The sequence below is a fragment of the Nyctibius grandis genome, chromosome 14 (genome assembly GCF_013368605.1).
Source record: "Nyctibius grandis isolate bNycGra1 chromosome 14, bNycGra1.pri, whole genome shotgun sequence".
In the NCBI taxonomy this organism is placed as follows: Eukaryota; Metazoa; Chordata; class Aves; order Nyctibiiformes; family Nyctibiidae; genus Nyctibius; species Nyctibius grandis.
In genome coordinates, this window is record NC_090671.1 from 6765525 (window position 1) to 6779401 (window position 13877).

A 13877-nucleotide genomic window follows, 5' to 3' on the forward strand; every position below is an offset into this window, starting at 1 on the left:
GCGGCGCCTGCTCCCGCCCGGGCAGGGCCGCGGTGCGCTCTGGGTAGGAGGCGGCCGGGCACGTGGGCGCCATTTTGTGGCGGGGCGGGGGTGTTCTGCTGTAGGACAGCTGGCAGTGACGGTGAAGAGAAGCCCGAAGAAAAGCAGCGTGTGCCCTTTCCCCCTCCCGCCACGCTGCTTGAGCAGTCCTCTAGCTGTGCGGGCTTCCCTGCCAGTGTGGGTGTGTTTGACAGCGGCTGAGCGGGTCTCCCCTGGAGGGCTGCGCCTGAGCTCAGGGTAGGATGTGCAGCTGTAGGACAAAGCAGGGGCACTTCTGCTGCGGGTCTTTCCTACCACACACAGCTTAGAAGGAGACTGGAAAGTTCATGGGCAAAGCTGGGTGTGAACAATGGCAGGGCATGCCAGATGGATTGGCTGCCCAAAGCCCAGCCAGGGAGGGGATGTGGCGGATGGGTGCTGCCCAGAGGTGGCTTTTCTAAACCCTTTGTGTGACTGTTGTTACCCAAGATGGAAGCAGCAAAAAGCATTGCTCCAAATTGATTCAAAACTAATCGTATAATGATGGATAAACACACCAAAATCCTGTGGTTAGTCCCTTTACTTGTGACTTGCAATCTCCTGCATATAACAGCTTCCTCCATCTTGCATCAAAAAAGGTTGAAATCCCCAAATTCTAAGCTACATCTGCTAAGAGTCCAAAGGCTTCCCTGCACACCGTGTAAGTGGCTAGGCAGTATACCTGTCATCTTCCCTCTCCCTTTTTCTGAAATCATCTGAATTTACAACAGTACAAAATAAGGTCCATACCTGACAAGGTGCCTGGTGCTAGCAAGGTGGCAGAAAGTGAAAGGCAAAATTTGGCGTTGTGACCTTATGACTAACTTGACACTTGCATTAAATTATGGTGTACTGTTAAAAGTACCAAACTAAAATCTGTTGTCTCCCAGCATCACTGAAAGCACCTGGAAAATCTCAGCTGATTGAGTGGAAATGGATGATAATTCTTCTGGAGCTCTGAGGGGAGATCCCATCTTCTTGAAGGACTAGCATCAGTCAGGAGAGTAGTTGAAAGATGCTGACAGTGTTACCAGACACAGATCGCCAGGACTCTGCAGAACTTTGAAGGAACTCCTCCCTTCCTCAAAGACTAGAAACAGAAGACAGAAATAAAAAATCCATCAACTCTTATCCCCCAGACGAAAAATTCTTCCATTTAAATATGTATATGTTAATACTTTTTTTGTCCAGTGTCTACTGCTTATTTACTTACTCTGCTTATTCTTACATTATGTTTATATCTACTGAATGTAAAAATCTGAATAGCTGATTTTGGGTTTCTAGTCCTTAAACAACATGGGCTGAGTGATAAGAAACTGTGTAATTCTATAGATTTTTTTGGCAAGCCATCTTTTTTGTCATTTCAATTTCTCCCTGGGTGACAGCATTTTATTGTTATTGCTACTGTTTACTATTTGTATTATGCTTAGAGGTCACAGTTAGAAAAGCTCTGCTGTAAGGCATGCCAATGGATACAAATGTTTGATCTAAAGTGAGGTTTATAACCATCAGTTCATCAGTGTGGGGTGAAAGAAGGAGACAGAAAAGAACCACAGAATGTTTACAGGCCTGATTCTCTACTGTTACTCCCTTGATTTCAGTACAGTTCATCCTTATTGATATCAGAGAAGGGACCAGATGCAGAGAAAAGTCCATGGAAGAGCTCATGTGGACTTAGTTTTTGTATCAGGTACTAACATCTTCAGAACTGTGCCCTATTTTGCCTAAGGTTAGTGACAGTCTGAGAAAGAATCCAGGCAATGTTACTACAGTGTTTTCCATAAATCGAGGGCTGTCTATACCCAAAGGTGCACCAGTGCTTTTTGGGGTGTAGATCAAGCGCAGGAGCTGTCTGGTATGCTACCTTAGTTGCCAGTCACTGCTTTTGTCATGCAAAGCAAACAGAAAGCTTAAAGCATGTTTAACAAAGGCCAATATAAAAAGAAGAAAAATCCTTTTCTATAATATGTTGCTTTGGGCCAGCATACGTACTCTGAAATTTTCTTGTGCCACAGATTTCCCATTCCTGTATGCTAAAAGCATTTGTCACTGCCAAATCCACTAAAACCTGTTTTTCAGGGAGGGCCAGGTTATACCTAGAGGTGCACCTGAGTGGAAATGGTAGGTCTGCAGAAGGACTGCAGGGTTAAGTGACTGAAGGCAGAAGGCATTCTAGTTACATTTTACAATCTCCCCTTTTATAGCACTGTTGAATTATTTTCTTTGTGTGCATAAACAAGAATCATGATGAGATTCCTATCAAAAAAAGCTGACGTTTCAATTACCAATGTGCACCATCACATAATTTCTGCGACAAGTTTACCTGTAGCTACAGCAGTCTAAACAATAGTGGACCCTGTAGCAACGAGGTGGCTGTTAATTGCCATGGATGCTTGGCATTGACGGGGTTCCTTGTTGGCAACCGTTCTAACCCAATTATGTTTCTAAAGTTGGACTGAAAAGCATTGTAGGGAGCACCGTGTAAATGGCACTAAATGCACTGAGACTGAGCGACCTCCCAGAAAGACAGACAGGTGCCAGCTAAAGCCCCATATGATTGATTTTCCACGGCTAAAATGGCAACCACAGACATCTGGTTTTGCCCCATTTATAACAGCAGCAGCAAATGCAAGCTGTTGTCTCAGTTAGAACAGCAAGGCTTCTTAGAGTGACATAGAAGTACGGCATTTGAGTATCAGTGGGTGATCTTTTGCTTTTCTGTGAGCAAACGTTTATACTTCCGTCACTAGGAAATGAGTTTTTAGTCCTCAGAAAAACACACTGAGTCTGTGTTTATGTGTACATGTGTGCGTATGTGACTGAGTTTAGTACTCGGGCTTGTTTTAATCAGGCCTGATGTTTAAGTCAGTCAGAGATTTTTCTTAGCTGTAGTATAGCTATATAAAATGGGCCAAAGCCAGCATAAAGAAAACTAAACATTCAGTTGAGTGGTATCACATGGGTAGGGAAAAAGCCTTGCAGATCCAGGGCTGGTGGAAGAGACAGAGTCAGCTGAGCATCTTATGATGTTTCCGCTAGCCCACAACACTAATGTGCTTTCTAAATCACCCTGTGCAGTGTTGCAGTTCTTTGCTGTTGCACACGCAAAATACCATTGTTACAAAGACTTAAGTCCCAAGGCAGGTGTCCTTCTACCTGTTTCCTTGCTGCTAAGAAGCTCAAAAGCTTTTGCTCTGTTAAATTACTTTGTATTCCTGGGAGTGTTACATGAGACTCACCCCAGACTGTGTGATGTGATACATGGGTCAATCCAATGAGCAGTTTCAGAGGCAAAAGCTTGTAGACAGCACAGGAGTTTCTGTGTCCTTTGTCCATGGTTGCTTCCTATTGATAAAGGAGACTTTTTTTGGGGGGTGGGAGGGTTGTGTATTGTCGTTGCAAAACTACGCAATGAAGGACAGTATGTATGTTAATTTATACAGCTGTCTTTTATACAGAATAGAGCTTAATAATTTTTTTTTTTTGTTAGAAGTTCACAAAAGAGACTGAATCACAGAAGGTGAACTTCCAGATCCAAAAGGAAAGATGAGATCACTACAGCTTAATGATACAGCAGTCACTGTTGTTCTTTGTCCAGTATTTATGCCCTATCATCAGAAGCTCTAATATAATCCAGAAATGACTGCACCAGTGGTATATTATCATGCAGAACAGTTCATTACCATGAATTTCCTGTTTTCCACATGGTTACATTTGTCTGTAAATCCCCCAAAATGGGGACATATTTACATAACTGTAAGAGCCAGAACTCCAGGGAGGAGCAGACCTAAATGTGCTGCTAGCCAGCTCTGAGCTAGAAGAGGCCTGGATGCAAGAGCACGGGCTGATTGACCTATTTCTGCCAGTTCCAGCTCCCCGAGGCAGTATCTAGCCCATTACCCATACCTGGGCTAGTAACCTTAAGAGTTGGCTTATGTCTGACAGTGCTCCCACTATGAAGACAGTTGTTCATCCCAGGCTCTGATGGTAACAGACCAGTCCTACTTGCAGCACGTTCTCTCCCAAGGCCCTTAACAGTCAGTCCGATTGACCTGACTCCTATTTTTCTTACAACCCAGACGACATGTTAGACAAGAGAGCTGCTGCAACAGACCTGGCCTGCTCTCCTCCGACATGAACCAATTCTCAGCCAGAGCGGAGTTTCTCGGTGACGGAAGCACAAGGATTGCCGTCAGCGCTGCCCCGGGGGCACTCAGGGCTGTCGCCTACTGGAGGGCCCGGCAGCCGGGGGTGACAATGCTCCGGGCTCGGGTGGAAGCACAGCAGGGGGCCGGCTGGACGCTGGCCCGGCCGACGGGGCCGGTCGCGGGGGCTGCGGGCCCGACCCAGACCGGGGATCCCCCTGCGGCGTCGCTGAGGTAGAAGCGCCGCCGTCCTCCCTCGCGTCCTTCCCTGGGAGGTGCCACGCCGCTTGCTCTGATTGGTCACCTCTTTCCCTCGGCCCAATGAGCTCCTCCTGCTGGAGGGCTCCCGGCGGTGAAGTCACTAAGCCGTGGCCCAATGTGGAAGCGAGGCCGAGCAGAGGGCGGGCGGGGATTGGCCGGCCGCCGTGCTGGCGCGGGACGATTGGCTGGGCCCGCGGAGGGGGGGGCGGAAGCGCGCTCCGCTGAGGGCGGCGGAGGGGCGGTGGTGCCGGCCGGGCTGCGGCGCGATGCGGGGCGGCTGCCGCCTCTTCCCGCTCCTGCTCCTGGCGCTGCTGCGCGGGCTGTGTCACGGCAGGGAACCGGCACCGGGCGCTGTTACCTGCGGCTCGGTGCTGAAGTTGCTCAACACCCGCCACAGCGTGCGGCTCCACTCGCACGAGGTCAAGTACGGCTCCGGTGAGCAGGGCCGGGCCGGGGGGCGCCGCGCTGAGGGGCCGGGGGCTGAGAAATGGCGGGCGGGGAGCCGTGAGGGGGGCTGGAAAATGGCGGGAGCTGGGAAGCGTTGGGGGGACAGACGGTGAGAGGGGCAGGAAAATGGCGGGGGGGCAGGGAAGTGGCTGTGAGGGGAGCAAGGAAGTGGCGAGGGGACAGGCGGTGAGGGAAGCAGGGAATTGGCGGGGGGGGCAGGCCGTGGGGGGTGGCAGGGAAGAAGGAGGAGGTTAGAGGTTGCTGAGGGAGCAGCAAGCCAGGGGTGGGGTTGTGGGGTGCACTGGAGAGCTGGCAGCCTGGCAGGGAGAGGAGGGTGCTGAGGCCTGGGGTACAGGAAGATGTTGCCCCTGCACTGTGCAGATCCTGGAGTGGGGATGTGACAGGGATGCTTTGCCCTCATCCCTGAGGTGAGCCCTGTTCTGTACCTAGGGCCTCAGCAGTACCTTCCCAGCATCTATTCTGGCAACAGGGGTGCTGGTTTGTTTGAGGACACAAAGAACTTGGTAGTATTTTTGAGAAAGGCAGGATGGTGTGAATAGTATCCATCATAGATCAGTTTTTCTTCTCATGTGTTCACCATGAACTTTGACAGTTTGCATCTGCTAACATATGCTGTGTTTAACTTCTTCAGTCTGAAAGATTATGTGGTACCTGCTTTCCCATTGCAGTCAGTAAACAGACTGTGAGAATTAAACATCTCTTAAACATGAAGGCATGAGAACATTAAAGCAAATTTCTTTAATTCTTTCAGGACTTTTTGAACTGGGGAAGTGGGTTAAGTCTCCTGCCATTTAATTCTATTCAAACAGGAAGTGGGCAACAGTCGGTGACAGGAGTTGAAGGTTCAGATGATGCTAACAGTTACTGGCGGATTCGTGGGAAGAGTGATGGCAGTTGCCAACGTGGAACACCAGTGAAATGTGGGCAAGCTATACGACTTACCCATGTTAACACAGGAAAAAATTTACACACTCATCACTTCCTATCACCACTCTCCAATAACCAAGTGAGTTGTTTTGAATCTTAATCTTTTGTATAAATAGTACACGCTATTGACAATATTCCCTCCAGTTTTTCATGTTTTTGAAGAATCAGGCTTGGGTACCAGCTGCCAGAAACAGTATGTCTATGCATATCCAGAGTTCGAGTATATGCTTTTCTGTATCTTGGAATAATGTGTTTAAGTTCTTGACAGAGGTAAACTTTAATATGTACCAGTATCGGTATTTCACAGTACTTTTAACAAATCTGCTTTTTTTTTTTTTATTCTGCACCATTGCTACTGGGAAGACTGTTCTGAAATGTTTAGTGCTTTCAAGATGTAGGAGGCTGGGCACCTCCCTCGACATTGTGAAGGTTGCTCTAGAGCAAGGCAACTAATCATGTGTTAACGCTAGGCATCCCTATATCCAAGTTCCTTGGTGATCCAATCTATTAGTCATCTTCTCGCTATCCCTGTTTTAGTTCACTATTCTTATTTATCTGTCCTCCTTCCACAGGAAAAATGAATCTGTTCTCACAATCTTATTTATCATTTTGTACGTATCTAGAAGGGTAATTTCTAACTGTAATTAGGTCCCAGTCTTGTCCTTGAACAAATGCTTCTGCAAGATTGAAAATGTCTCTTAAAATAAATAATGCAAACTTGTTGGAAATTTGTCATTAGTAGCCATTTTAGTCTTCCTTCAGGCTGTGTAGATGGGTCATTACATTCAAAGCTGGAAGACCTGACTCTTTGTGAAAAAGGTTTGCCTTTTACAAGTAAAGTGGCTGAAACAATAAGGTCCAGTTTTGTGTAGGGTATCTAGATGATCTGGTTATTAAAACAAAAGAAGTGATGGAAAAATAGCATTTCAGAAGAATTATTTAAAGAACAGATTGACTCTAAAACCTTCCACCAGTTCTCATTTGTCAGTTTAGACAATTTGTATAGCATTGTCATTAATATAAAAATGTTCAGCAACTGTCATTGTGTTTCTTTGGTTTTGCTACGAGTTTGCACAGTATCTAAATGAAAGGAAAGTTTGCGTGACTTCCCAGAGATTGACAGGACTGTGACTTACGACACTATTGAAATATTATGTTGTTATGAACACAAACTTTTATTTCATATTCTTAACAGAAGTTGATTACTTCATAAGCTAAATTGTTGGGATGTTGTGATAAAAACACATGCTGAAAAAAACTGTTGCAATGGTAACTATGAGGATGGTCATACTACAAAACTAAATGTCTACAGTTACAAACTTTTTTAAGTGAGCAAAATTTGCATCAGCATTAGTGTTGTTTCTTTTGAATTTTGTCTCAGAAGGATTGTTCTGATCTCTGTGCTCAAGTCCTCTTTCATTTAATTTGTAATGTGTGTTGGGGTTTGTTGGCACTTTTTGTTCAGGTTACATGTTGAAGTTTGTTGGCACTTTGTGTTGATTGTAGTGGTAGAAAGTTACCGCTTCTGGATTTGGTAACTGTTGATAAAGCAATGCAGCAACACTTTTTATTTCCTCTCCATCCTTGCCTTTAAACTCTGCTGACTTTGTGGTTGATATTTTTGTGTGTGTATTGGAGGTGTTTGCTTACATTTTCACTTCAGGAAGTTTGTGTCTCTAACAGGAAGTAAGTGCCTTTGGTGATGATGGCGAAGGAGATGACCTCGATATATGGATTGTGCAATGCAGTGGGACTTACTGGGAGCGGGAGGATGCAGTGCGCTTCAAGCACGTGGGAACTGAGGTGTTCCTTTCAATAACAGGGGAACAGTACGGCCATCCCATTAGAGGCCAACGGGAAGTTCATGGCATGCCTACTGCTAATCATCACAACTATTGGAAAGCAATGGAAGGAGTCTTCATCAAACCCAGTATGGACCCCGCAAAACATGATGAGCTCTGAATTGACAGAGGATCCAAAATGCTTCAGCTTACTCCAGTGTTCGGAGATGCTAATCCTTGGTCTCTTATAAGTCCCACCTTGCCTAAGTGACTGACTTTCTGTATTACTGAAGGGCATTAGTTCATTCTAGGAATTCAGCACTTCTCTGGGGAATGGCATCTGCCGGGTTCAGCCACTGAAATTTATTTGGCGAAATCCTTTCTGAATTTTCAAGTTTAATTGGTGAAAATAGTTCACACATCTGTTAGTTTTTTCGTTGTCATTTGTTTTGCTTGTTACTTTTTCTTGAATTCGAAGGAAACGGAAAAACTGAAGTAGTACATTTCTGTAATCCCAAGTACAATAAAACTTTGTCTTTTGTAATCTTTTTCCAATTATAATTAAATATTTGGAAACCAATTCCTACTTCTTAGTGAGAGAATGTTATTAATGAGGAGATGGAGTAAGTCTAAAAAGGGAAAAATAGTTCTCAAATATGGTGTCTCTTGAATGGTTTGAAGTCAGCTATTCAGCCTTCCAGAAAAAAAATATGTGGTCTATTTGAAAATTGTTTCCAATGTCTTTCATGAGTTTCATTGTGTACTGTATTGGAAGAGTTGAAAATATTGTGTATGTTGGTGTAAGAAGACAAAGTTTTAATTTATTCACTTTCTCCAAGAAGTTCAGATTTTCTGGTAATGGTGATACTGCTCATTGTCAAATGATGAGAGTGCTCTGCTCTATGAACTGGTGCAGAAAGCTACTGTTTGTTTAATTAATAGAATTTCACAAAATTCCATGTGGTGCGAAGGAACAGTTGAATTTAACTCATGTTGTACTTACATGTCACTGCAAGATCAGTGTGAGAATCTAGATGAATAAATAGTGGGACATATGCCCATGTGGGGTTTTTTAGTGTGAATCCAGAAGAAGAGAAAAAAGAATCTTGGACAATGGTTTTGTCCTGGATTTTTGACAGAATGGTATGCTCTAGAGTGCTAGCAAGGAATCTTAACTGAACGAGCTATGAATTTCTGTGTTCCTCTCCCTCTGTGAAGAGAGGAAAAAACTAATTCTTGAATGTGTTTTTTACATGGTGTTGCTGGAAATACTGATTAAAATTCAAAGTACCATACATTTTCTATTTGCTTTAGACACAAAAGCTCACAAAATGAGTGTGAAAAGTCAGCAAATTCAGATGTTCTGGTCTCCGTGTGTAGGTGGTTTACTGATTATGGTCTTAATTAGTCAATCAGTTAAAGAAGCAGGAAAGGGATTTACTGCTTTTACAGCTCCAGTCATGTGCTGCAGTTAGAGTGTTGTGTTGAGAAGGTGCAACAGGCAATTACAGTTAAGCTTTATAAATATACCTACTGATATGTGCTTCGTACTCTGTGATGCCTCATGCAGTTGTGCTGTACAGGCTAGCTTCAGGTTTTGTTTAAGGGTTTACTACTAGTGACGATCGTTCATGCCCTATGGAACAAGGGACCTCTGTCGCAGTTTTTTGCATACCCGATTATTTTTCTTTGAAGAAAAAGGTAAGACTGTTTTTTTATGAATCTTAGTTGCATGTGGGTATTTAAGGATTATGAGCATTTTGGAGAGTAAGTAGACTAGCATTTGCTATTTTGTCTTAGAAGTAAACTTTTATGTGATGAATGTTTCAGGTTTATTGATACTCCTAACTAATTGGTATTGAAGTTGTAGCTATAAAGGGTAACTATGTAAAAACAAACCAAACCTTCTGCATAAACAAGCTGACTTTTCCTTTATGAAAAAGGAGGGCTTTTCTTTTGAAGCTGGTATATGAGTGAACACAAAAAGAGTGGTAGTGTTTGGCAGAAGGAAGTGACAAGAGAACTCACTGCCAAATTTATTTCTTAAGAGCTCAATGCTTTCTGCCTAAACCATATGGGCTTAGTGTTCGTGCACCTGTGGAATACTGAGTTGGCTGAGAAGGGGTAGAGCTGTGTGGCTCATCTTGGTCTGTGTGCCAGGTACTATTCCTACCCAATGCTTATCTCTGCCTGGATGTTTCTGTCCTTAGCAAAGGTATTTATCAGTCTTATTTATTATGCTTGAGTGGGATCTCCCTGGACCTTCCTCTTTCTGTTGTGGTTTTGAGCCAAATTGGTTTGGTGAGGGTGAGAAAGAACTGACTTCTAGTTGTTACTGCTTACTTTCTAATATGATCTCAGTTTTGAAAACTTGTACCTTCTCTTCCTAAAGAACCAAGCTTCCCCACACACATGTATCCATGAATGCCTTATTTAAAGACATATTCAACAATATTCCTGTGAGCTGAGTTTCCTTCACTTTTGATTCTGACCAAAGTGTAAAAGTCACTTGGCCTTAATATTTCACTTGCACATGTGTCACAATAGATTTTTTTTTTTTTTCCAGTTCTTATCACTGTAAAAGTTGTGCTGAAGGACTCTTAAATAAAGCCAGTTTAGTACATCTTACTTTGGAAAGGTCTAATACAGTACTAAAATAACTATTGGTAGTCATAACATACCAAATGCAGACTACAAAAGTCATAATGTAGGAAGTGCAAAAGATAACAGCTGTGAAAAATGATGGCTTGTGCAAGTGCTAATGTGCTTTTCTTTCTATATAAATTTGAGATTTGCAAGACTTGCATTAGTATCTGTTTAATGTCATATTTTACGCTTTAAACTGAAGTACTGAGATTTCAGAATCTGATTCAGGTGTTTTTATTTACTTTGGCTGCTTACAATTCAAATTTTCAGTCCTTCCTCCACAGCTGAGGACTAGAGACTTGAAGAATCCTAGTTTTTATCTTGTTGGGTTTTGTTGTTGTGTGTTTTTCATATGACTTATCATCTGCCTAAAGATGTTGGGACTCTTGGGTAAAACTTGAAATACTGAGAGATGTAGATATGACAGTTGGGAACAGTTTTGCTTCTTTATTTTAAGGTGATAAACTAAATTTTATAATACCCCTTGTCAATATTCTATACACTTCAAGGTTAAGTGAAAACTATTTATTTTGGCTTCTGATCCTAGCAGAAAATAATTCTTTCAAATAAGTAACAGGAGCTTTCCGATTTCTTGTTCGCTGCTATTACAAGAACTCTTTGAAAAGGTGTGCCGATGTTGTTACTCTTCCTTTAATAAACTAGAAAGGCTTTTGGGAAAAGAATTAAGAGGGGATCCTTATTTGTAGTTGTTCTCAGTGGGAGTAATTGCTAAAGATAATCTACCTACTTTAAACTTGCTACTTTGAAAAATCTGTCGAATACCACGTTTTACATGTATATGTGTATCTAGGTCAAGGTAAAATGACATTGTTCCTTAGACCTGTTAATTTTGGAGGCAAGTGTGTGTGTCTACAAACATTTTTACTCTCTATTTTCTGATGCTTTTTTAAAGCTCTGTATAACTGCTCAGCATATGAAAACTGCCACACATTTTGACTTCTCGGTCAGTATGAATGAGAAGTGTTTTTGAAAGTGATAGAAGGGATGTACTGCTCATTAATTCTTCATTCTGAATGTCAAGGCTAAAGATAAACCGATGTTTTAATTTCATTTATTATGTTGGGAAATACTAATTAGGTGTATCTGTTTTTACTAAAATTAGCATATGTTTTTAAAAATCAAAACAAAAAGGAAAAAACATTGCAATCCAAACAGCCCTGTAACAGTGATGCTTACTGAGCAGTCTTTCTAAGCCTGTTAGTTTTGCTGAATCTTCTCTCCCTGAAGCACTGGCTGTCACTGTAGACGTACCATGTTTCACAGCTGTACTAGACACAGGCTGAACCTTAGCAATACCTCCTTCCAGCAGCAGCATCCTGCTGGGTGTCTGACCCCCTGGTTGGCATGCCTGCTGGCTTTTGGTCAGGTTCCCTGCTGGCAGCTGGGAAACTGGCCAAGAGCCTAGGAGAGGCTTGTGTATGCAGGGTGCTGTGATGCTGCCTGCCCCTTTCCTAGTTTCCTCATCTGTGCTCTTTTGATTTTGCAGTTCTCCCTTTAAACCCGTCTCCCTGTAATCCAGCTCTGGGCCACCATTCAAATATCTTTGATAATTAATTGCTCGTAACATGGCTGTTTCATTAGCTGCCTTGTAACCCCTGTGTTTGGGCTTACAAGACAGCACCCATGGTTGTGTCATTAAGCTTTTTAAGGAAGCAGTTTAAAAAAAAAAGTTACCCTTAAACAGGAATACTCAGAGCTAAGGAAGCGCTTTCTTCCTATAGTCTCCTTGATTCTGTTCTGTGGGGTAGGAAGCACGGGATGGTTTGCTTCCTCAAGAAGGAATAAAATGTTCAGCCTTACCAACCTGGACTTGCATTGGAAACACAAGGCAATTCAAACAGCGTAGTGTATGTAGTGTTTATTACGTATGCAAGTCACAAACAGGAATAAATTTTAGGTCCTAAGGTTATTTTAAATACTTAGAGGAATAAATATTTTATACTTATCCCCTCCTCCCACTGACATTCTAAGTATCTCTGTGCTCCCATGTTTATAAATACTTTAGCAGGACCTTGAGTATTTATACCTAATAACTTATTTTTACTATATGCAAAAGATGGAACACCAGGGTTAGCTCCTTCTAATCTGTTTCCTTAATCAAACTTGCAATAACTTCAGTGGTGTGTAGGAATTGATTGAGAGATGGTCAACCAATTCCTCTGAGGATGGTACTGAATTACTTTGGGTGTGTATGAGATGAGGGAATATAGTGAGCACCTCAAAAGTAGACTTCAGCAGTCAGTTCAATGCTTCTTTCTCTTTAAATTGCAGCAAATTAAACTGATTATAAAAACCTTTTGCTATATTTGGTATTGTACTAATTCTAAATTAGCATAAAGTTCACAGTAAAATCCTCCTGTGACAGCTCTGATACTGATTCAAGCTGATTCATACTGATTTTGTGAGGGATTCAGCTGTCTTTAATCTTTTTGCAAAATGGTGTCCTGCTTCAATAGGGTTAGAAGTGTTACAAGCTGTATGACATCTCAAGGGTACCAAACCCTCATGAAATACATTACAAATTAATCGGAATGTGTGCAAGCTATAAAGCTGGCTAATTAGTTTCTAGATGCTTTTTTAAACTATAAAAATAATGTGCAGGTGCTGGCTTTGCATGGCTGGAGGACTGTCGAGATTGGACTCGGATCTAAGGCTCTTTGCTTGATCTTTGTGATGGTCATGTATTTATTCACCTAAGCTTCATTTTCTGAGAGTACTGATAGTAGTAGAGGTGTGTGCTGTGCTGAAAATGGAAGTATCTGGGGTGAACCTAGTGTAACCCGTGCCACAGCTAAACACAAACCAAAACGGGTACCCAGTGTTGTTGTTGTTCTTCTGCTGATGCCTTCTCGGCCCCATCTGTACCTGCCTGGCCACTGTAGGCTGGAAGGGTCGGGCTGGCTGCAAACGCCTTCCCCCTGCTCCCGGGGTTTGCAGGTGCCCCGCACGGAGCCCTTATCGCTACGGTTTGTTTTCTGCTCCCTTAAATCCGGACGCCCGCTCCTTCCTGCCTGGGAAACAGCCCTTCACATGGTATCTGTAAAAACCTGGCTGGCGTAGATGCGAGCAGGGCCGTTCTGAGGAAAAAAGGACGGGCGCGTCTTCTTCCCTATCGCCGTTTCGTAGCCCGAAGCGGGGCCGGGGGCGGCGGCCGCTAGTGAGCGCTGCGCGCCCGCTGCCGGCCGCCTCCCGGGGAACCGGGCGCCTTGGGCAGCCCAGCAACCTTTCAGCAGCGTAGCTTTGATCGCCTGCAAATTTATACTCTTCGAGGGGAAACAAATAACGTCCGCTTCCCCTGCGGCACGCTGCTAAGGCGCTCAGCTGCTGTAAGACCTCCTGGGCTGCCGTGGCTCGCGTTGGGTGCGCTCCGCCAAGTCATGTACTACTCGGTAATTTGAAAGGGAAGCTCAGAGCGTTAGCCTAGGCTATAAAGCGATGCTGTAGGCGTTTCTGTTTACTGTCTTTCTATAGGATCAATAAAGTGCGGCAAGGCTGAAGTCTGTTTGCTTACAGGAGACATTTAAGGCAATTACCTGTATCATAAAATTAAACACCGGTTTCCGCTCCGTGG

General features: G+C 43.4%; 1 protein-coding gene and 1 long non-coding RNA gene across 2 annotated transcripts; one reads left to right on the forward strand and one right to left on the reverse strand.

The window, feature by feature from the left end:
• Positions 1–586: 586 nt before the first annotated feature.
• On the reverse strand, positions 587–4462 carry LOC137670187 (uncharacterized). Its single transcript, XR_011049216.1, has 3 exons — positions 4172–4462; positions 3297–3402; positions 587–1147 (listed from the first exon to the last, which is right to left on the reverse strand). It is a non-coding gene; the product is annotated as an uncharacterized lncRNA (long non-coding RNA).
• A 232-nt stretch (positions 4463–4694) lies between these two features.
• On the forward strand, positions 4695–8219 carry SDF2L1 (stromal cell derived factor 2 like 1). Its single transcript, XM_068412601.1, has 3 exons — positions 4695–4898; positions 5741–5937; positions 7542–8219. The coding sequence occupies exons 1-3, from the start codon at positions 4730–4732 to the stop codon at positions 7818–7820; spliced, it is 645 nt and encodes a 214-aa protein (XP_068268702.1). The 5' UTR covers positions 4695–4729; the 3' UTR covers positions 7821–8219.
• The last annotated feature ends 5658 nt before the right edge of the window (positions 8220–13877 follow it).

Bases quoted from the DNA above. Each gene is read 5' to 3' on its own strand.
- SDF2L1 (XM_068412601.1), top strand. From the start codon at position 4,730: ATGCGGGGCGGCTGCCGCCTCTTCCCGCTCCTGCTCCTGGCGCTGCTG. The intron at 4,899-5,740 runs GTGAGCAGGGCC...CTATTCAAACAG, and splicing joins CGAGGTCAAGTACGGCTCCG to GAAGTGGGCAACAGTCGGTG. The intron at 5,938-7,541 runs GTGAGTTGTTTT...TGTCTCTAACAG, and splicing joins CACCACTCTCCAATAACCAA to GAAGTAAGTGCCTTTGGTGA.